Source organism: Colletotrichum navitas (assembly GCF_030913465.1).
Source record: "Colletotrichum navitas strain CBS 125086 chromosome Unknown LY79scaffold_13, whole genome shotgun sequence".
Lineage (NCBI taxonomy): Eukaryota > Fungi > Ascomycota > Sordariomycetes > Glomerellales > Glomerellaceae > Colletotrichum > Colletotrichum navitas.
Window position 1 is genome coordinate 1 of NW_026850559.1, and position 21,899 is coordinate 21,899.

Genomic DNA, 21,899 nt, shown 5'->3' on the forward strand with positions numbered 1-21,899 from the left:
AGTTTGTCCAGTACCCCAGCTTCGCCCCGATTTGGCAAGGACGTGCTTGACATGGAGGGCCCTGGTCCCAAGCGCGCAAGAGAGGGAGACAGACACAGAGAGAGAAAGAGAGAGAGAGAGAGAGCGACATGTGCGGGTCCATCCTAAGGACAGTACATGCGACGCTGACAGACACTAACTTTGCCTCAGGGGCTGGACTAATAGGTGGATCTGCCGATACCGTCAGCCACGGCGTCCGATTGCAGTGCAGGGTAAGTCCCCCCCTCGGCAGCGTCTTGTAGCTCCCACTCTTTCAGATAGGTAGGGATATTCCCGTTCACCCTCGCGTCCCGTCTTGATGAACTCGTATCAGTGAGGTACGTACCTTTCTGCCTTCACCCGCACTTGCTTCCCTCAAGAGGCTTCTCTCTCCTCTCCACCGCGACAAACGGCAAACTTGGGGGTAGGAAGGCTCAAAGGCGGCGTTCCCTTGTCTTCCGCTCCACGTCCAACCTTTTTCGTCGACCCTGTCTCGTCCCGTACCTTCTCTTTGCATGTACTACAGCACTCTCCTCGCGTTGTCCTTCCATCTGCCAATTGGCTTCCCCAGAAATACAAAAGGATAGCACCTTCTGCTTCCGCCCACACCGCGCTCACCTTGCCATCCCTCCTTCTTCGTCCATCAATCTTACTGCCTTCACGTCTGCCCCATCTTGTCTTCCCTTCTCTCTCGGACAACCTCACTCCTTCTCTACCCAAGACCCTTCCCTCAAATTCACTTGATAACCCTCAACATCAGCTCAGCCTCCCATCTACTGAGTTGTGCTCACCCGTCCGTCCATCAAGCACTTTTATACGTATCTCCTCATACCTCCCATACTAGGTCGCCACTGCCCAGCTGCCGTACAGTCCACCGTCAACAACTACTCCCAACTGGGTCTTCATACAGCCCCGGCAACCTTCTGTCCCGGTGACAATTCGATAGCATACACCTTGTCGACTATCGCCAGTCATTGGACGGCCAGCACACCACTAACACATTTTGATTGTAGAGGAGCTATCTGAAGCTGAGTTTTGAACTTACCTTACACAGGTCTAACGCTGCAGCCATGTCATCCTTCGGCCGATCTTTCACCTCTGCCTCACCCGTGATGGCTCTTCAACCGCAGCCCGTCCACCAAGCGAGCTTTGGCATGGAGTCATACGCACCCCAAACCGCGCCTTTTGGCCAACGCTCATCATACCAACGCTGCGCCGTGCCGCCGGCAATGGCCGCTGGAAACCTTCGAGGTGCTGGGCGCAAACGTTCGCGCGACGAGGCTGCCCCCAACCTCGCAACCGACGAGCCTGATCCCCGCTCCGACCCCAAAGAAACAGAGGAAGAATGGGAGTACGGTCCGGGTATGGTCCTGATCAAGAAAGGCGGCTACGTTGCGGACGCCAGCAGCCAATCTGGCACCTGGGTTGAGGAAAAGGCCGCCCAAGATGATGCCCGCAAAGCCAATGAGGCCGTCGTTCGTCTCCACCAGCAGCAACAACGCCCGTCCCTCCGCAGCAACAAGTCCCAACGCCTGGCTCAAAACGATATTCATAGTCTCCATGACGTCGGACAGCCGACAATTGTTTCCGCCTCTGAGACCATCCCTCTGGAGAATTCGGCGCAGCCTGTTGTCGACCAGTTCACCTTGCACCTTGGTATTGGCTGGAGACGTATCAGCGAGGACCAACATATTCAAGCTGCGGCTCGCGGCTGGGCCCGGTACATTGAGAACCATTATCCAGTGTCATCGGCTGTTATTCGACTCGAAAGCAAGGGCCTTCAATCATATCTCGTCGAGGCCGCGGAGGGTTTCTTTCTCTTTTCAGAGGATCTCCGTCAAGGCCGACTCGTTAGCAAGGATGCGGAAGGGGCGTTGAATAATCTCAAGTGTTCGCCTCCGGTTTTCGTCGGTCAAGAAACTCTTTTTGCAACTGAGTCGCCAGCAGCAAACGAGTCAAGGAATACGGCGTTCGCGACGGAGGCTGACAGCCATATGGAAATGTAAAATGCAAGACGTTGAACACGGCTGTGCAATCAGTTTCATTTCTTTTCCTCATTTTTTTGTTTTGTTCAATGGGTAGTACATCACAAAACGGCAAGGTCTGGGGGGCGTATTTGTCTTCTAACGAGGAGCTTTGCTTGGTGGGATCGGGTTTGGTTGGATGAGGACACGAGCGTATGCGTGTGCATCTGCCCAACGGATTCCAAGATAAGAAGGGTCAGACGGCGGAAATGGATCTTTTCCCCATTTGAGCTGGTTTGCTACGGCCTGTCTATTTGCCGACCTCGACGGTTTTGGGGTTTATCTGCACTACTCAATGGCACTTGCTTGCCTATCAACAGCATCAATACATGTACATTTTCAAAGCATATAATGGCGCCGCAACACGATACTACAGTGGTGAATTGATGGCTAAGCGTGCCGAGGACTTGACTAGGCTGAACCAGGCTAGACTTATTGGGAGGGATGCGGTTTGCTACGATGCCGAAGCGCCCTAGAGTGTTGCGAGACAAAAGCTTAATGGGAACCGACGCAAACCCGAGTCAGGACGCGCGGGAGCACTTGGACTATACGAGACAGCGACGGGCCTGCGTAGGTTGGCAATGTTGACGGGCTGGTGTTGGTGCTGATGCAGATGTAGAGTGCAGTGACAAGCCACACAGGCGAAACGAGCAACAAGACTGAGTCTCACTGTGTTCAAGGTGAGAGAGAGACAGACCCTGGACAGGACGCACTCACGACGGCGGAAGAACGGCAGTGCTGAAGTGCCAGGCAGAATTTGCAAACTTGCTAGGCCACCTTTGGCAAGTGGCTGGGGCTGGTGAGATAGGTTGGATGATGCATCTGGCGGCGCCGGCTTCAATGGCACACGAAGGTCTGTGGAATGCGAGGCGGTGTGATTGGTTGGTGGTTGAGGGCCTTAGGGACCACTACGAGGGCAGCATGTCGTGGTGTGTGGTAAGAGTTTGGGTGTCAGGGCGAGGTGGCGGCGCCCTGAGCGGGTGGTGAATATGACCAATGGGTGAAAAGACCCACTGTGCGTCTAGCACGCTGGGTAAGACTTGAAGCACGGTGGACCGGAAAGCACAAAACACCTAACCTACACTACATAAGTATCTGGGTATCTTATGTTCATACTTAGTTAGATACCTAGCTTAGATACCTTTGGTAGGTATATCGTATATAGGATCAAAGGGTGATAGTGCAATATGCTGTACTTTTACACCCTTGCTTGTACGAGTGCCTCGATAACAATATCTACAGTGACATGCAATAAGTCTGGGCTCTCACCACACAATGTGCCGCTTCAATAGGTGAGTCCAGACTTATTACATATCACTATAGGCGAGAGGAGAGGGGTTAAGCATTGAGATCAAACGATATTCCGCTAGTCGAAGGACATCTCGAAGATGCAACCTGCTTTGATTGCGGACAACCAACCCCAATGAGGATGAAATACATGGAACATGAGACTAAATAAGAGTAGTATCTGACATGTCTATCTTGGAGACTTGGAGGTGCATAGTGTTGTAACCGACTATGGTTAATGATAGTAACCTCCTGCTACATACATCAAGAGGGATGAATTCCTGTTGCTGGGGATGCGCCTATTAGTACTTAACCCAAAGTCGATGTCCTCCACACCGACACGCTACTCTCCGTTACCCCGTGGCAATCAGTTTTCATGAGAGCGTCATAAATTCCCGTCAAGACTAGGTTTCGAATCCATTGGCATCTATTCTGTCCATTGGCTAAGGATCCACACTCCGACCACATTGTTCCAAAATTTTATTGAGAAAATTAAGATACAAACAGATGTTTTGTTTCGGCGTGGTAAAAAGACGATGCTATTCATTGGCTCTCGATTTAGCACTGGCTCCTATTCCCACGTCCCAGTCACGCACTGGGTTTCCATGGGTTGGCGCGATGTCCGCGTGGCGCCTTGTTTTCGTTGCGTGCGTTTAGTGGATGGTGGGTACCGAGTCTGCCTTGCCATTATGTAGGATGATTGCCCCCTGCATTTCTTGCCCTTCTTACAAAGTAGCGAAGCGGTTGGTCCACAATAGGGATGAGGCGATTGGGCTGCTTCAGTGGTGATTTTGCTTGGGAGGCAACACCTCCGCCATCGCATGGCCTATGGAGTGAAGGCAAGCATATTGAGGATGCGACTGATTGAGGACATTTCGTCACATTTTGTCCAGCCTTTCCCCATTTTTACAGCACTTCTAAGCACTGGACCAGACCAGTCTTCAGTCTTGGTGAGTGCAACCTGTGCGTAGAGCGTTACCCACCATGTTCCCTACTCACCTCGTCGTCACAAAAACCTGCTGCTGTCGTGCGTGTACACCGGCACGTCGGTCTCAGCACCTATTTTGCGCCGGGTTCTGACATGGGTTTGGATTCTTTTTTCGCTTCTAATGTTTGTTTTGGGTTCAAATTGCTGATCCAAGCCCACCTCCTTCTCTTTCCTTGAACTCCCCGCGGCTCGCATCGCGGACTCCAGAGTGCTCGTGACTTGTTCGTCGCATTTTCGCTTTCTGAACCCCGGCCGCCCAGGTAAATGCAAGTTCTGTGCCCGTGTCTTGTTCCTGGGCCTTGTTTCCTGGCTTTCATGCTCTGGTCTCGCCTGGCCTAAGGTCCTCATTTCATATTGATTACCTCACCTGAAATCCCATTCGATCAACGAATTCAACAAATCACCATCCTCGCCTTCCTTCTCCTCTTGTCTTTTCCTCTGCTCTGCCTTACTTCCCTTTCAACTCTTCCCGCCTCACCCTATCTCTATCAGTCCCACAGCTCCACCTCGTCTGATACTGAGCAGTTCGCCACTGCTTTTTCTAGCTCCCGCCGTTGTATGTACTATCTTGGCACTGGCGCATGCACATACTCCCCGCATCGCGACACAACCGAAGACCCAGCTGCCTGATCATCCGCCTTCGCCGTCGTATCCTAGTGCAGCCAGTCATTTAGTACCAAGGCACTTATCTCACTTCCGCTGCCGTGGCTCGAATCTCTTCATCTGGTCGCGCACTTCGTTTTCGTGCTCGCCGTCGCAAAATTGCCGGTCGGCCCTTTAGCGCCTCCGAAACATAGGCTGCCCAACACTCGGAGGGCTTCGCTGGTTGGTTCGGAGAACTCGATCCCAAGGTCAGTCTCGACCTACTAAACGGCTGCGCGCTTCTTGCGCCGCGTCTTCCTGATACCGGCGTTCGCTTGAAAGATCTTCTTGCAACGCGTCTCTCCATGTTGAAGCCATCGTAGGCTTCTCGTCTTTCCCCCCGACCCCCCGCAGTTTTGGTCTCGAGACGTCTTCTTCATGGTCTCGCAGCCCGACTCCGCGTCCTCTCTCACCTTACGAGGCCCTTCCTCGGTCGTTTCGCGTCCCTCGCTCTCTCGCACGAAGCGATACAACAGGTCACACGTTGGCGCCACCACCTACATACCTCAGAACGAATTCCCCATCTTCAGCAACTCGGGTGATGTCGAGGTAATAGTCAAGGCTGGCAGCCACCACAACCGCTACTTGCTGCATCGCCACACTCTCACCCGATGTTCGGGTTTCTTCGAGGCCAGCACGAGTCTTGAATGGTCTAAGCCGGTCTCTGGTAGCGCCTCGGGTGATCTTGCCCGCATCAGTGACGATACCTCTGTCGATTCATCATCAATCGCCCCGGCCTCAAGCCGGGTGCTCACCACGTCTAGTCCACGAAAGCGATGGCGGTACGAGCTTGATCCAGGAATGGGGGACGGGGATGTTCCAATGCTGGTTCAGAAGGACGAGGATCGCTCCAAAGGCTCCGGGAACCATTCCGGGTCATTGTTCGGCCCAGGCGGGGCTGGCGGCGGCAACCAGCCGGCATCTTTCACACGAAGTAAATCGTCAAATCATTCACATTCTTCATCGGCACACGCGAACCACAGCTTTTTTCGCTCGGTAGCCAACTTAAGCCTCGTGCCGAGCTCGATGGCGGCGGCGACTACAACTGCGACGACCCAGCCGCTCTCGCAGGCCGATCAGGATTTGTTACGAGACTACGACAACCTCTTCCGCATCTTCTACAACTACCCTCCGACCCTTGATGGTGTGAACATTGCGGATGCCTACGTGCAATGCAAGTCACTCATCACCCTTGCGGATCTATATGATGCACTCGCCGTGGTCGGACCCAGAGTAGATCACCACTTGCTCCAGTTTCAGTCGCGGCTCTGGAAACAGATTGCCAAGTACCCGATCTCATACCTCCGTCTTGGCTATCTTGCCCGTAGCAGGGTTATTTTTCAGGAGGCTCTTATTCATGTTGTTGGTCAGTGGCCAGCAGGGGAGCGTAGCCTACGCGCTGCTCTTCCTGATGTAGTTCTCGACATTATCGAGGATAAGGTTGACGAGCTTGAGGAGGTTATCAGCCGAGTCGAGGGCCGTCTCTTCCGGCTGAACTTGGTCACAGCCAGAGGCGAGCGTGTTACCCCAAGTACATCCTACCTCGATTGGCTTGCCGTTAGTCTGTTCCGCCAGTGGCTGGCAGACAACACCACCCCTCCACCTCCCGACAGGCGAATACAAAACTCACGCGATGGCCGTAACGGCAATCTGCAGCAACTCACCCTCCCTGCCGGTGTGCCGCCTTTGGCGACGGTCGGCCGCACATATCGTACTCTTGGTACTTCCTCGTCGGCGTACCTTGGCCATGACGAGTGCAAACGGTTTCTGAAGCTGACGCCCGAGCTATACAGCCGCGACAATCTACGCCGGTTTGAAAAACGCATAGACGAGCTCAAGTCAATGGCCCGCGATATTGTGCGGCCGCTCATGGGAAGCGGTCTGGAGCTGGACATCAGCAGTGGTAGAACGGCTGATGGAATCGGCTACCTCACATGCGTGACAGTGGGGGATCGCGACCTCCCCTGGCATGTTGAGCATTGATAGGACTGGACTGGTGGGAATTTCAGTCGGCTGCGCCTGCGGGTTGAGATAAAGAAGCATACTGGTTATTCTTCCGACTGATGATATACGAAATCACATGTTTGATACTTCTTGAATATAGATAGATACAGCGTTGGATACCCAATTGATGAGCTTGTGTCTCTCGTCGACACTCCCTGAAAGAAGATTGCCTTTGCAAGCAAAGCACTAGGCTTTGTATATGATGTTTTGTCATTTCATTTAGACTATGGGTTGTTGTAGTAATAATAGTGAGTATTACTAGTCGTCGTCTACTGTAAGGTCTATGATGGAGACTTCGCTTTGCCTCCAGGCAGACTTTGTAAAACGCCCAGGAGACCTTATCTTCAAGTTGTCCTCTTCCTGGTCATTCATCTCAACGACTTTGAAAAACCCGCCCACGCTCGTCCGAGGCACTACCATCTTCCTCGTCTGTCCGGAAGCGTCAGTTTTGGTTGCTAGTGGAAATATATCGCCGTGATTGTCCCACGTTGCCGAACTTTGAGTGTCTCGAGAAACAGTTAGGCTGGTTTCTCTGTTGTGCCCGAGGCGACTCGACACAACAATGTGACTGGCGCTGATAGAAGTTTGCGATCCATTCCCTACCCACGCCCTCGGCTGGGTCTGACTCGGTTCGGTCACTGGCAGTTTAGACAAACGTGTGATAAACGAATCCATTCGCGTTTGCTTCATGGGTCGTTTGCCCTGAGGCGGTGTGCTAGAATGTGCTGGGGATGATCCCTTTGTTAACCTGGTCTTAACAGACTGGTGTCTGCACGAGGTCACCTGTTGAAGGGGCGGTACGGTTGGTTTGGGCGGCTTAGATGGCGCGAAGATGTATGCTTCATCGGCGCCAGATAAGTCTACGATGTGTTTTGGTGACGGGGGGTTCATCGGCGAACAAGCAGCCGCAGGTGACGGACGCATGGGGCTAGATGACAGAACGATCGGCTCCGTGGACTGTTGAGACTTTGTAATCCTAGGCATACGTTGTGAGCCAGCGGATGCCCATGGGTTTCTGTGCCCGGTCGGTTCTACGGTGGCTGTGGCCTTCCCGTTGGATCTAGATTGCTTACTTCGATTGACCGAACTCTGCATATGAGTCGGCAGTTGTGATGAGGGATGGTCCGGTGAACTGGGACTGCGAATCGTTGGTTGACTGAGTGGCGGCAATCGATTGTCACTGCCGTCGAGGTCCATAGATCGTGGTTTTGCGCTGGATGTTGTCGCGGCGGTCTGAGTGGTTTGCATCCACTTGTCAAGAGCGTCTGCTTCGTGTGGTGTGCCCCTAGCGAACTTCCTGTTGTTGACCTTTGTGGTCCTGGCCGTCTTGCGCGGGGCCCGAGACAGAGCCTTGGAGCGCTGCTTCTCCTCCCAGCCCTCAATCATCAGAGGTGCGCCTAGCTTGACAAGCGATTCTGGCAGCCAAATCAACTCAACGAGCGTCGGGTCAAAAGTGCTCTTTGTCCTAGTTCGGCCATTTGTTGCCTCGGCATCTCCATCCAGGACTGCCTCGAACTCATCGTCACTGTTCAGCGCCAGCCCCTGACGGTCATAGGTCATGACGCCGGCCGCTTCCTGTGATAGGTCCAGACCAACTATATCGGCTGGGATGTGTGCCACGCGTAGCTCTGGTATCCCGTCAGTGCTATGGTGGTTCCGCCTTCCAGTGATGCGTTGTATCAAATCCGACTCCCCCTGCCCCGTAACCTCTATAGTTTGGCTGTCTGTCCTGTTGGACATGTGTCTGTCCAGCAATTTGCTTACCAGCAAGCCGGGAGACAGAACCCGCGTGAGCTTGGTAGCACCAATCCTGTTGACCCAGTCGAATGTTTCCTCGACGAAATACCTAAGGCCTCGCACATCTACCGGTCGGCTCCAGATGACTTCCTTCCCCAACTTCTCTACTGTAGTTGTACAGGAAACAACAGGATGGGTATAGTGCCTCAGGACCTGTCGGCTCGGAAACTCGTCCGGGATGGACAGCGCTTTGTGTCGTACTCTAAAGAACCCACTCTTGTTGGTACGCAGCTCATCTCGTAAATTCGCTCTCCACTCTTCCAATTCAACGTCGTCGTCAAATTTGAGGCGGCATAGTGATTTACCGAATCCGGCCTTCGCCGCCTCGCAGGCCAGCTTCACTCCGCAGCCGGGTACACCCTCAGGGATGTAGTCGCCCCCACTCATCAATGCGACCAGGACCATGCCCTCCCGATCCAAGCCGGTCCCGGCAGACAACAGTTCGTCAACATCGTACAAGCTGACATGGGTTGGTGTTTTGGCCCCTCGGGTTCCTTCTGCCGTCCAGTTGCGTAGGGTTCGGGTACAGCCGAACATTATGGTGTCGACATCCTCGCTCAGAACGGCGTCTACGATTCCCCGCTGCTGTAGTAGGGCGCATTCAGCCTCCGCCTCGCCTGGTGCGTCATGTAAGGGAAAGCCGAACAGGCGAATGACCCTCTTTGCCATGGCCGTGGCAACTCCATCTCCTCTGCCAGACCGCTTGTTGCGCTTGAAGGCCGGTTTGTGAGGCCCGTCAAAGATGAAAATGGGTTGTATTCCAAGACTCAGAAGTCGAAGTAGGCGATAGAATAGAGTCCTAATGGCAGGATTCGTTCCACCTAGAGATAATGTAAATTTCGTGGTCTGCATGGAAATTAATGGTGCCTACCTCGCGCGGCTTGTGTCTGAAACTGCCAGATCGCGATGTCAATAGCAATGCGCAGCGGCCTGCCTGAGTTTTCGAGTTGCTCCGTAGCCAATTTGGCAAGGGATATACGTTGGCCTGGGCCTAGTTCACGGTAAATCCTATAAGCGTGGTATGAGCGAGGATTGTGCAGATCTGTGAATCGGCTATGGGGATTTGTCAGTACCCTTTGATTCCCATCATGAGACTACTTTTCTTGTGGAAACCCGATTCACCGAATCTTCAGCCAGCAAGTCTTCGTAAAGGAGGTGGATGGCGAATTGCGTCGGCGAAGCAGAATGAGCATTTTTGGGGGTCCAGGAAGACGAGACAGACTCCAACGCCAGGGTGATAAGGCGCTTTCACTATCTTGCTTTAAGTCTTACTGATACCCAGTTCTTCTCACGTTGAGTTCGTCGTCAGAGTGGCTCAACGTTACAATCGCAAATACGTGTCTCGCGGACCGACATTGGCCAAGCGGGCGGATGTCGTCGGACAGGGCGCATGCACCAGTGGTTACTCTGGCTACGGGCAGATGTTGACTTTCTGACAATACATAACACTAGCATGTCATCCGCAATTATGCAATACTCGGGCCGCCCCATAGAAGGATATGAAAATGCACTGACCCTGACCGCTCCCTCCATGCGGGGCTCTACAGCGCCATACTTCTGCTTATCCTGAATGCTCGGGCGCGTTCTCGACATACAAACTTGCCTCCTGTGACAGTAGCAAACTCACTCACAACGACCCGGCGACTTTAAATCGGCGTACCCATAGCCGTCACTGTCAGTTTCACGCTTTATGTGAGCTGATACATTCAATTGTGTACTGCCAACGGCGAACCGCTGCAGCAAGACACGAAACGAAGCATGGTCTTCTAGACATTAAGGGCGACGCTCCCACCTCGACTCCAGCCGTCTAAGCTGCTGCAACACAAAAGATGTCGTCCTCTGCAGCCCCAAGCATTCCTCATCGATCCATCGCGAACATTCGTACCGAGACTGGCCCAAGCATTGGCGGTCCTGCAAGTCCGCATACGCCTTCACGTACCATCTCGTCAACATTTGGTTCCCCCTCTAGTCTACGCGCCGAGGATGATAATATCGTCATAGAGCTGGGTTCCCGCTTTATCAAGCTTGGATTCGCTGGAGAATCTTCACCCAAGGCAGTCCTGTCACTTGGACCCGAGCAACTACGCCGTGTTGGCGACTTTCGCACTTGGGACCCTGAACACAAGAATGACTGGAGACGCCGTCCAACTGGCAAGACTTGGGGAGTTGAACATGAGCTCTGGCAGTCCGACGTACGAACTGTGGACTTGGGTCTAGTGGAAGACAAGATAGACCGGGCTATTCGAGAGGCACTGAACAAGTCCGTGCTTACCTTACCTTCAATAACTAACCCCGTGGCATATTCACTGATTTGGGTCGTTCAGGTTCCTGCTCATCGACTCGCGACCCCGACGTACTTCTCTGGTCCTTTCCTCTTCCACTCCTCTCCCGCTACTTTCCACTGCGCTGGACGTTCTCTTCCACCGTTTCCAGGCACCCACTGTGTCACTCATGTCATCAGCGGTTATGTCCACCGTCGGAGCGGGCACTCGGTCGGCATTGGTTGTGGATCTTGGTTGGGTCGAAACAGCTGTGACAAGTGTGTACGAATATCGGGAAGTTCGCACATCAAGAACAGTTCGTGGGGGGAAAATGCTGGTCAGTGAGACTCATAACCTCTTGCAGGGCGCTCTCTCGACAACACCAGTACATGCGCAGAGGACACGTCGCGAAAGAGACCAAGGTCAACATTCTCTGAGTTTCGAGGAATGCGAGGAGGTTGCCTGTCGCCTAGTCTGGTGTCGTCAACTTGCCCAGAGTGAAGTTCCTGGTCTCGGAAAGCGGCAGCAGCAGACCCCAGGAGATGTCCTACCCACGGTTGAGGAACAGGATGAGTCCGCTCCACCCTCTCCAGTTGGCCGAGACGAGTCAAAAGGAAACATTGACATTCTGCTTCAATCTGTAGAACCGCCCGAAAACCTAACTTTGTCTTTGCAGCAACTGTCCGAGCCGTGTGAGAATACGTATTTTGCGCCTAAATACTCGCGCAGTAGCTTCGATGACGACGAGCTTCCTGTGCATCACCTCCTCTACCAACATCTTGTTCAGCTGCCAATTGATACACGGGCGATTTGCATGTCCCGCATCATCTTTATCGGCGGTTGCTCCAGGGTCGTCGGTCTAAGACGCAGAATTTTCGATGAGCTGTCAAAACTGCTACACGAACGAGGGTGGAATCCCGTCCAAGGGCGCGCACCGCAACAATACAATTCCAACACAATGCTTAAGAGAACCATCAGTAGACCAGTATCTGATGGTCCGACAGAGGATAAGCTGGTTGCCAAGAGGACGGAGGAGCGAAAGGTCGCAGATGACGAAGCGCTTTACGCGGCAGATGTCATTGAAGAGTCTCTGAGGAAGCGCGAGAGCCATCATGCAAAGGTCCAAGGTGTCTTGCGGTCTTTAGGATCGCTTGGTCCTTGGGGAGGAGCTAGTCTGGCCTGTCAGCTGAAGGTCGCAGCCATGGCAAACGTCGACCGTGACACATGGCTCCAACAGGGAGCTAACGGGGCTTCGCGGCCCAGCGAAGTGGACGTCAAGTCCCAACAGCGTCAGAGTATGGGGCCTGGTGGTTTGATGCGAGGAGCTTTGGGGCAAGCTGCTTGGACTTTGGGAGCATGGGGGGCATACTAGTACAAGGAACTGAGAAGATAGTAAGAAAGCGCAACGAGCTTAGTGGACAGCACGGTGACGGCAATGATACCCCGGAAGCATGGCAGTTCAAATACAGAGAAACGAACTACAACTTAATCGCCTATAACACAAGGATTCGCTTTTTGCTTTCATTCATTGCATAGTGACTGAGCAACCGTAGTACAATCAACTTCGCGGCCAATATCAACCGGATGCATCAAACGAGTGAGCGGACCCCTTCCATCCCTGCTCATATCTCTGTAAACGATTCAGTCAAATATTGTACCACTTTCACCTCTGCTCATCGCAGCCCATCCTGGTCAGGAGCATTCCAGTACCGTCGTATATTTGATCAATCACCACATCTCGTTCCTTGGTCATCGATATGGGAAGAGATCCAACATGTCTGCTTCGCCACTCAGTAAGGGCGACGATGCCCTTGCTGCGCCCTACGCCCTCGCCATGCCTCGCTAACCACTTCACATCTCATCATCGCGCTTTCGGCGACGTAAAGCGGCCGTCCACCGCGCCAAAACCCATCATCGATATCCGGCACATCAGAGAAAATGCGGGTCTCTACGAACAGAATTGCCTTGACCGTAACTATGTCGCCCAGAGCAAGAGCCCTGCGCGCATCAATGAAATCTTTGCGCAATGGCAAGCCCTGCAGAAGGATAGTCGGGCTGTTCGCGAGCGGTCCAATCTCTTGCGCCGTCAAATTGCCAACCCGGCATCGAGCCGTGACGGCGCCGAATTTGTTGAAATGAGCGAAATGTCGCGCGAGGAGCTGCTCGAGGAGGCGCGCGTGCTCAAGCAGAGGCTCACGACTGTTGAGCAGGACGAGGCACGGCTCGTTGAGGAAATGGAGGCTCTGGCCCTGGCCGTTCCCAATCTCACCAGCGAAGCCACGCCCGTCGGCGACGAACCGCATGTTCTAAGCTACATCAACGAGCACCCAGCCGAGGCCCCGAGTTCATCGGACAAAGTGTGGCGGTCACACGTCCACATCGGCTCGGAGCTGGGCCTGCTCGACTTTGCCGCCGCTGGCAATACCTCGGGCTGGGGCTGGTACTACCTCCTCGATGAGGCCGCCCAGCTGGAGCAGGCCCTCGTTCAGTACGCCCTTGCCGTAGCCACGAGACATCGCTGGCGTCAGGTTGCCCCGCCCAGCATTGTATACAGTCACATAGCCTCAGCTTGTGGGTTCCAACCTCGAGACCAGAACGGTGAGCAGCAGGTCTACAGCCTCGCACAATCCGAAGCCGACGCAGAACGCGGCAAGCCGGAGCTCTGTCTGGCCGGCACCTCGGAGATACCTCTGGCTGGCATGAGGGCCGAGTCGACTCTCGACGCCTCCGAGCTTCCTATGAAGCGCGTCGCCGTCTCGCGCTGTTACCGCGCTGAGGCCGGCGCCCGCGGCGCGAGCACAAAGGGCCTGTACCGCGTCCACGAGTTCACTAAGGTTGAGATGTTTGCCTGGACGCTGCCAGAAGCCGACGAGACGATTGAAATTTTTCAAGAGATGGTCGACATCCAGACTGAGATCCTAGGCTCTCTGGGCCTACACTGCCGCGTCCTCGAGATGCCTTCTGCCGATCTTGGCGCTTCGGCGGTGCGTAAGTGCGACATAGAGGCGTTCTTCCCCTCTCGCCAGCAGCAAAACGGCGGCTGGGGCGAGGTTACTTCGGCCAGCATCTGTACTGACTATCAGACGCGGCGGCTCGCTACGCGGGCCAAGATTGACGGCAAGCTCACGTTCCCCTGGACTGTCAATGGTACCGCACTCGCTGTGCCAAGGGTGCTGGCTGCAATCCTAGAAGCCGGGTGGAACGAGAAGGAGATGTCTGTTTCTATTCCGACTTGTTTGCGACCGTGGATGGACGGAAAAAAGAAGATCTTCAAGAAACCCATTTCGTAACGACGGCTCACGGCTATTACGCCTGACCCATGACGGGTCCTGTATCTTGTACCAACAGCTTCATCCATTTCACCGCCAAGTATATCTGGCGTGTCTCAAATAGGGCATGCAATATACTTTCACTACCGCAAAGTACGGCAACGGTTGTGACTCCTGCATTTTTTCACTAGTAGTACCAGCGACACACTATCTACAATCTTGAAACATTGACTGGGTTCATCCTAACGATACCAATTACAAAGGTGAGGGGAGGAAACATATTCATATACATTTTTTTTGGGGGGGCACAATTTGCCCCGAACACCAACTGACGCCAGAGCAAGGAAACACGTACGTTATTCAGTACTCGTTAATATCTCATATTAAAGAAAAAAGACTTTTGGGCCATTATATTCGCCACTTTAGGCCGTCTCCCCGTAAACTACAACCTCGTTGTTGTGAGTTTCCTGGCTGAGATTCGAGCCAAGGTCTGAGCTCAGATTAGAGCTAACGGCACTGTCTGCCCACTCACTCTGGAGGTCACTTTGCAAGTCGCTCTGATTGTCGTCATAATAGTCTGAATGGTCTCCATCGCCGGTGTAATTGTCGGTGCTCTCCGTGACAACCGTCGTGCCACGACTACCGCGGCTGATCCGGCTGCCGTGACTGCTGCGGCGCAAAGTCTCAGTGTCGCTTGGTTCGTCGCCATCCGCCAGAGACTCTGTTACGTCTATCGGGTCCTCGCAGGGCGCGAGGGCGGGACTCGGCATGTTCTCCTCCTCAGTCTCCTTCAATGACATGTTTTCCTTGTTAAGCTCCCCATAACCCTTAGAAAAGCCGCCCGCCCAGCTAGACTTTCGTTGGCCCCTGGCCCCAGCAGTCCTTACGCTCTGGCTGCGCTGGACACCGCCGCTTGGGACATTGTTCGTGATCTGGCTAAGGGACAAGATGCGGCGTGCGGTGCCTGTCTGCACCGGCGGCTTTGAGTTCCGTTTCGCGGAGAGTACCAAGTTGACGGCAGGTGGTGCAGGCTTCCCATGTGAATCATTCTCTTGGCCCAGCTTTTGGTCTCGGACGCGTTTACGGCTCATAGCGTCACGGCCCTTTGTTGCTTTTGACATCAAAAGGACTCGAGAATGGTCCATCACACCTTCCAAGATGCGGCGCTCCAATCCTTCAGCACGGGTTTCCATATCGTGGAGTTCATCCCTGCGAATATGCAGTGCGGTCTCGAGGGCCGAGACGTCAGCTGTCAGCCTTGTCTTCTGGCGAATGAGACTTTCTTGCTCTGTACGCAGTCCGAGCACGGAAGCTCTCAGCCTCTCTTCCTCCTGCTTGAGATCCAGCAGATTGGACTGGATCTGCTCCTTGAGAGTCAATTTCCGTTCTAGGTCAAGGGTGACTTCTTGAAGAAACTTCTCTCGATCGTCCTCCTCTTCCCTGATCTTCTTGGTCTGGGTAGAGAGGAAAAGCGAGATGTCCGCGGCTGTCTGGATGACTTGTTGATGGACCTTCTCGAGCGTCTCAAGTTGGGAAAATGCTTTCTCGGCAGCGTAAGTGTGGCCGACCAACTCGTCCAGCTTTCCGTGTACAGCGGTATCGTCATACGCTTCGGTAGGGATCATCGCCTGTTGCTCCGCAAGCTTGTTCAGCATTTCTCGAACAACTGCGTCGTCATATTTCTCGGTCAGGAAAAGAGACTGCTGTTGGGAAAGTTGGTCCAGTTTCTCGCGGAGCACGGCATCGTCGTACTTCTCTGTCGGAATTAACGACTGCTGTTCAGCGAGCCTGTCCAACTTCTCTTGAACCACAGCATCGTCGTACTTCTCCGTTGGAATCAACGACTGCTGTTCGGCAATCATATCAAGCTTCTCCTGAATCATTGTGTCGTCGTATTTCTCGGTCGGGATTAAAGCTTGTTGTTCGGCAAGCTTGTCAAGCTTCTCTTGAACCACAGCGTCGTCGTACTTGTCGACTGGAAGCAGCGCCTGTCGCTCAGCAAGCTTATCCAGCTTCTCCTGCACCGCCGCATCATTATACTTTTCAACAGGGACCATAACATGCTCGACCAACTTGTCGAGTTTCTCGTGCACAGGTGCGTCGTCGTACTTCTCAGCAGGTGCTTGGGCGTGCGCTACAAGTTGATCGAGCTTCTCGTGGACGCCAGTATCGTCGTACTTTTCTGCAGGTGCTGAGACATGCTCGACTATTCTATCCAGCTTCTCCTGAACAACCGCGTCATCATACTTCTCAGCCGGGACTGCAGTCTGTTCGACAAGCCTATCGAGCTTCTCGAGGACTATCGTGTCGTCATATTTTTCGGGGATTGGTGGGAGTGCCAGCTCGGTTGTCTTGGCATCTTCGATCGTTTTCTGAATATCGTTCGTAGAAGCTTTGGCGTATTCGTAGTGCTGGCCGACGACCATCAAAATATCCTTCACGGACTCAAGGATCTGGGGTTGGGCTTCTCCGAACTGCCCTTGAAGGCCCTCTACGGCTTGCTTTAAGTAATCCCGAGTCTGCTGGTGCTCAGCCTTGCCGTCTGTGTGGTTCTCCTCTGATTTGGTCATGAGGTCCTCGACCTTGGTGAAAACAGTCTTGGACGCCTCCTCCATCTTTTCCATAGAATCGGTGACAGCAGCACCAAGGGTATCGACGAGAGACTTGAGTTCTTCGGCAACCGCCTTGGTGCCCAGCACTGCCTCCTCAGTGCTAGCATCCCGGGCCTCTCCAGCCTTGGCGCGGTCGTCAAGGGCCACATGGAACTCGTCGTATTTGGTCATCAGCTCCGCTACCTTCTCGTCGATTTTGGCGACTAGGGTTTCGGTAGTCTGCTGGAACTTTTCGTCCGACTCCAACTTGGCACCTACCACACCGGCCTTGGACTCTTCGAATTCCACCTTCATCAAGTCAGAGAGATCCTTCAGCTCCTGGCCAATAGTGGCGTTACTCTCCACGAAAATCGAGACGCCTTCGAAAAGCTTTGCGAGCGACTCGATGCTACTAACACCGTCTTCGAGTTTGCCTTTGACCAAGCCTTGGAACTCTTCGAGGAAGGTTTTGACCTCCGTGACCCGCTCACTGACGCCAACGATCTCAGCTTGGCGTTCTTCACCCCCTTGGGAGTGTGCCTCGGTCAGGGCGTCGAGTCGGGCCTTGAGCTCCTCGAGGGGAGTCTTAAGGTCTTCTAAAGGGGTTTTCAACTCAGTCCTTAGCTCGTCCAATGGGGCCTTCAGGCTCTCCTGGAGTCCGTCCTGTAGTCCCGCCAGAGGGCCTTTGAGTTCCTCCAAGGCCACTTCTGTCTTCTTCAGGTCTTCCTTGCTGACAAGTGTGGCCAGATCAGTCTTGAGCATTTGGTCGAACACGTTCTTGATATCGAGACACACGGCTTCGACAGCCTCAACGTCAGTCTTGGTGACACGCTCAGGATCTTCAAGCTGTTTGGCGGCGCTCTCCTTCATTTCATCGAAGCTTGCAGCGACCTGTGCCACCAGCGCCTCGACGGAAGTCACATCATCCTTCTTTGGAAGGCCGTCCATCTGGGTAGTGATGAGGTTAATAGTCTCCCTGGTCTCCAGAATGGTGTTCTCGAGGCTGTCAAGGTGCTCTTTGCGTACAGCTTGCTCGTTATCAATGAGGTCATCCAGCCGGCCCTTGGTGTTACGCAGAATTGTCTCGATAGCTTGGACGTCCTCTTTGGTTGCAGTGTCGGTACTGGCAGGACTCTCCTTGGACTTGACCCACTCGTGGATATACAATATTGTCTCCTCCAAGCGCACTACGTCCTCCTTGGACACCGAGTCCTTAGCGTTGAGCAGAACCTCCTCGATGCGGGAGGTCTCGTCCTTGGAGACCGATTCTTGCACGAGGCGGAGCATGTCCTCGAGGCGAAGGATATCGTCCTTGGACGCAGACTCCTGCAGGGAGCGTAGCATATCCTCCATGCGTATCAGATCATCCTTTGCGACAGAATCAACGTTCGCAGGCTCCATGGCCTCGATCTTGATGCGCAGTTGGGTGATAAGCACTTCAAGGTTCTTGATGTCGTCCTGTTTGAGACCGTCTGTCGGGACAACGGCACCTGCGTGCCTTGTTGTCAAGGCCTTGTCGTTTTGACCTTGTTGTTCACGGAGGCTGTCAATCTCAGAGCGAACGTTGTCGAGCCCGGACTTCAGCGCATCCAAAATCTCATCGTTGGCAGTTAGATCGGCTGGCCGGTTGGCAACCTTATCAATGCTGATGCGCAAGTCTGCCAGACCATCGTGAAGGGCGTCCAGGATGTCCGTTACTCCAGCAAAGGGCCGGCGCAACTCGGCACGCACGCTGTCGATGCCGTCTCTGAAAGCCTCAATGATCTCTTTCTGGTTGACTTGTGGAGTGACTGGCACCATCGAGGAGTTGACCGTATCCCGAAGTGACTCCATGTGACTCTCAATTGTCGACCTCGAATCGCTCGTGACGCGATCAACCAGCAAGGCCATCTCGTCCCGGAAGGTGTCCAGAGTACCTAGTAACGTTTCTGTGACTTCTTCCTGTCCGGCACTGCAGCTTAAATGACTGATATATTCCTGGATGTCGGCACGTAGCTTCTCGAGGCCATTCCTCGTGGCATCAATGATGTGTTCTGTATCACGGCCGTTGACTGCAGCATTTTGCTTTGCGTCCTCTGTCACGGCACGAAATTCGCCACGCATACAATCGAGAATGTCTTGCAATCGAGAGACTATCTCTTCGTTATTGTTCTGGCGAGAGACAAGAGTTCCGGTGGTGGGTAGGTCGTATTCGCTGAGTCCCTCCTTGACTGCGTGGAGCATGTCTTCCTTGGTAAGCTCCTGGGTGAATGCCGATGGGGCAACAGGGAACTCAAACTCCTCCAAACATTCGCGAACGGCCTCAAGAATCTCGTCTCGGGAGAGACTGGCTGGGGTGTCCACGCGTGGTGGTGAGAAGTGCTTGAGGCCTTCGACCACCGCCTGGAACACCTCCTCTCTGGAGGCTCCGATGGGCTGTTCGTCCCGGTCAACATAATCTTGCAAGCCTTCTTTGAGATATTCCAAGATCTCCTCCCGTCCGAGTCCCGGGTCGTGGTTTCCGACTTCCGGTTTGTAGTTCTCCCAGGCATCTCTTACAGCTTCAATTACATCCTCCCGATTAAGGTCTGGTTCTTTTTGTTGTGAGGCCTGCGAGTCTCGGAGTGCCGCTCTCATAGCATTGTAAATTTCTTGGTAGTCGACAGCAGTTGCTCTTGACAGGGAGGAGGCAGCAGACTGGCGTCGGTGTTCACGAAGAAGTTCGTCCATGTGTTCTCTCATCTGGTCAAGGCCCTCGTGGACAATCCTTGACATCTCTTGATTGTCGGCTGGTGGCCCGGTGGATAAGGACTCTGCGTTCACTTCGTCCAGTCTTCTGCCAATCTCCCGTCCCATGCCCAAGACCTCCCCGCGAAGCTCACGGACGAGCGCTTTCACCTCTGCAGTTAGGCCACCCCCTTGGGCGACACTGTCCTTGACGGCGCGGATGATTTTGAGTACTTCGTCGCTGACAAGCTCGGAGGCATTGGCAGAGTGGCACGCCGATCGTGATAAAGGCTCGTTGTGCAGTGCTCTCTCAGATCGATGTGTCAGCTGACTGGCGTATCCGGGGTCAAAGTCGAAATCCATGCTATTAGAATCGTCATCGAAGCCGGCTGCATGAGGACGGCTGCCGTTGCCACCCCCGTTGCCACCAACACCTCGAGCCAGCATAGCTTCGTCGGATTTTGCCTTGACGATCTGGATCACCTCATCCACTTTTGAGGCCGGGGCAACACCAGCCAGCTTCTCGGCAACGTCTGTTAAACGAGCGAGAAGAAGATCTTGTCCCTCCTTTGTGCTCATGTCCCTTATAATTCTGTCAAGGATCGCTATTGTGGCAGGAGATTCTGAGTTGCACAGCGAGGGTGTGCTTAAGTTGTCTCGATCGATTGATGCCGCGAAGCTGTTGGGCGACGGGATCCTAGGCAAAGAGAAGGGGCGAGCGGCCTTACTTGGGGGAGGCGATGTGTGGTGAGGCTTGGTGTCGAGGAACAAGCTGTTGGCGAAGGGATCTCTCGAGCCTGGTCTGCTGTTTGCGGCGGCATCCTGAGCATTGTTGATGAGTTCACGCAGACTTTTGCGAATGTCCTCGTCCCGGGCTTTAGTTGCCTCCTTCAGGCTAAGCAAGTCGGTTGCATTGTCCCGGCTTCGTCGACTCAGTTGAGCCATGTCCTTTTGCAAAGCTGTTGCAATGTTGGTAAGACTTAAGATCTGCCCCGAAAGAGCTTCGACCTGTTGAGGAGCTCTCACGAGGGCATTGTTGGAGCCGTTGGTGACATGGGCATGTATGTTCTCCTTTTCCTGCTGACCCTGAAGCGGCATGTTCTGGATGGCAAGCATGGTCGCAGACTGTGGAGGCGGGTTCTCGCCCAAAATACTCTGTTGCTGTCTCTTGATCGTCGGGCGCACGGCGGGCGTTTGACTCGTGACTGAGGATGGTGTTGTGGCTTCCCTCTCAGTTGACCTCGAATCGGCGAAGCTATCCCTTCTGCTCTCTGCAAAGCTGTCTCTCCTCGAGTCGGCGAAGCTATTCCTTCTGTTGGCGCCTGGAGTGGAGGGTCGGGCCGGCCGCTCGGGAGATTTGGTAGGGGATGGTGGGTTGGACTGCTGACCACTCTCCAAAAGCAAGCCGAGGTCTCTGACGCTTCCTGGCTGCAGCGACTGCATACGCTTGTGGTGGGACCCTTTGATGAGAGAGCGCTCTGGCGAGATGTCGTTGTTGCGCTTCGTCAACGGGCCGGGGGTCATGGCGCTTTCGCGCGCTCTTTCGGTCAAGGCCGCATGAGCAGACTGAATGGCAACAGAGGTCCCCTTTCTAGAGGTCGTGACGGGTGATTGCGGATTCAAAGGCAAGGGCGGCGGCGCCCTGTCCGGATCTGAGCTATCCCACCTGGTCTTCATTAGTCGACGCCAAATAACAGACATGACCAGCGCATCATGGAGAAACGTCTAGAAAATGGTTGATGTTGGAAGACGTTTTGTACTTCTGAGCACTTACATAGGCACTAGGGCTCTGCCTTGGTCGGAGGACATTGAATGTTGATGTCTCAGCGGGCGATCCGCATCTCTCGAAGCTTCGCGCTCCACGGGAGCCATTGTTCTTCAAGGGGATGATTCAGTGACTGGAACGGACTTGAGATCCTGCAGGTGGTGATGAGCTCACGCTAAGAAGCCGTGGAATGCGGCTATCGAGGGAAAATGTAAGCCAATGCAACACAGCTTAATCCTCTTGGCGGTCTGGTCGTGATCCTGGTCTTGACGGGATGGATACAAGTGGTAGACGTACTGATGCGCTGCACTGCCTCGTCGAAGGAAGATGGCATATACGGCGACAACTAAGAACAGACAGTCCGGCGGGAGAGTTTTGTAGAGAATGGGCGAAAGAGAATAGGTATCGAAGCAACGACACAGGATAAAGTAGTGTCAAGTCTAGGTCGTTCGGGAATGTTTAACCCAGGATAGTAGAGACGGAAGTCGGTGACGGTAATATGAGGGGGCAGTCTTAAGAGCCGGGTCTGAATGTTTGTTACCCGGGG

At 53.9% G+C, this 21,899-nt stretch overlaps 6 protein-coding genes across 6 annotated transcripts; 4 read left to right on the top strand and 2 right to left on the bottom strand.

Moving 5' to 3' along the window:
- Window positions 1-1,088: 1,088 nt before the first annotated feature.
- Window positions 1,089-2,024, top strand: LY79DRAFT_588148 (uncharacterized protein; the record flags this gene model as incomplete). Its single annotated transcript, XM_060560879.1, has 1 exon — window positions 1,089-2,024. The coding sequence occupies one exon, from the start codon at window positions 1,089-1,091 to the stop codon at window positions 2,022-2,024; it is 936 nt and encodes a 311-aa protein (XP_060416881.1).
- A 3,313-nt stretch (window positions 2,025-5,337) lies between these two features.
- LY79DRAFT_588149 (uncharacterized protein) lies at window positions 5,338-6,942 on the top strand (the record flags this gene model as incomplete). Its single annotated transcript, XM_060560880.1, has 1 exon — window positions 5,338-6,942. The coding sequence occupies one exon, from the start codon at window positions 5,338-5,340 to the stop codon at window positions 6,940-6,942; it is 1,605 nt and encodes a 534-aa protein (XP_060416882.1).
- A 180-nt stretch (window positions 6,943-7,122) lies between these two features.
- LY79DRAFT_544909 (uncharacterized protein) lies at window positions 7,123-10,150 on the bottom strand. The gene is made up of 3 exons (XM_060557143.1): window positions 9,834-10,150; window positions 9,632-9,768; window positions 7,123-9,581 (listed from the first exon to the last, which is right to left on the bottom strand). The coding sequence occupies exons 1-3, from the start codon at window positions 9,848-9,850 to the stop codon at window positions 7,222-7,224; spliced, it is 2,514 nt and encodes an 837-aa protein (XP_060416883.1). The 5' UTR covers window positions 9,851-10,150; the 3' UTR covers window positions 7,123-7,221.
- Window positions 10,151-10,265: 115 nt separating this feature from the next.
- On the top strand, window positions 10,266-12,526 carry LY79DRAFT_544913 (uncharacterized protein). Its single transcript, XM_060557144.1, has 2 exons — window positions 10,266-11,020; window positions 11,085-12,526. The coding sequence occupies exons 1-2, from the start codon at window positions 10,590-10,592 to the stop codon at window positions 12,391-12,393; spliced, it is 1,740 nt and encodes a 579-aa protein (XP_060416884.1). The 5' UTR covers window positions 10,266-10,589; the 3' UTR covers window positions 12,394-12,526.
- A 252-nt stretch (window positions 12,527-12,778) lies between these two features.
- Window positions 12,779-14,311, top strand: LY79DRAFT_588152 (seryl-tRNA synthetase; the record flags this gene model as incomplete). Its single annotated transcript, XM_060560881.1, has 1 exon — window positions 12,779-14,311. One exon carries the CDS (start codon window positions 12,779-12,781, stop codon window positions 14,309-14,311), a length of 1,533 nt encoding a protein of 510 aa, XP_060416885.1.
- Window positions 14,312-14,712: 401 nt separating this feature from the next.
- LY79DRAFT_667482 (chromosome segregation ATPase) lies at window positions 14,713-21,459 on the bottom strand (the record flags this gene model as incomplete). Its single annotated transcript, XM_060563384.1, has 2 exons — window positions 14,713-21,253; window positions 21,362-21,459. The coding sequence occupies 2 exons, from the start codon at window positions 21,457-21,459 to the stop codon at window positions 14,713-14,715; spliced, it is 6,639 nt and encodes a 2,212-aa protein (XP_060416886.1).
- Window positions 21,460-21,899: the final 440 nt, after the last annotated feature.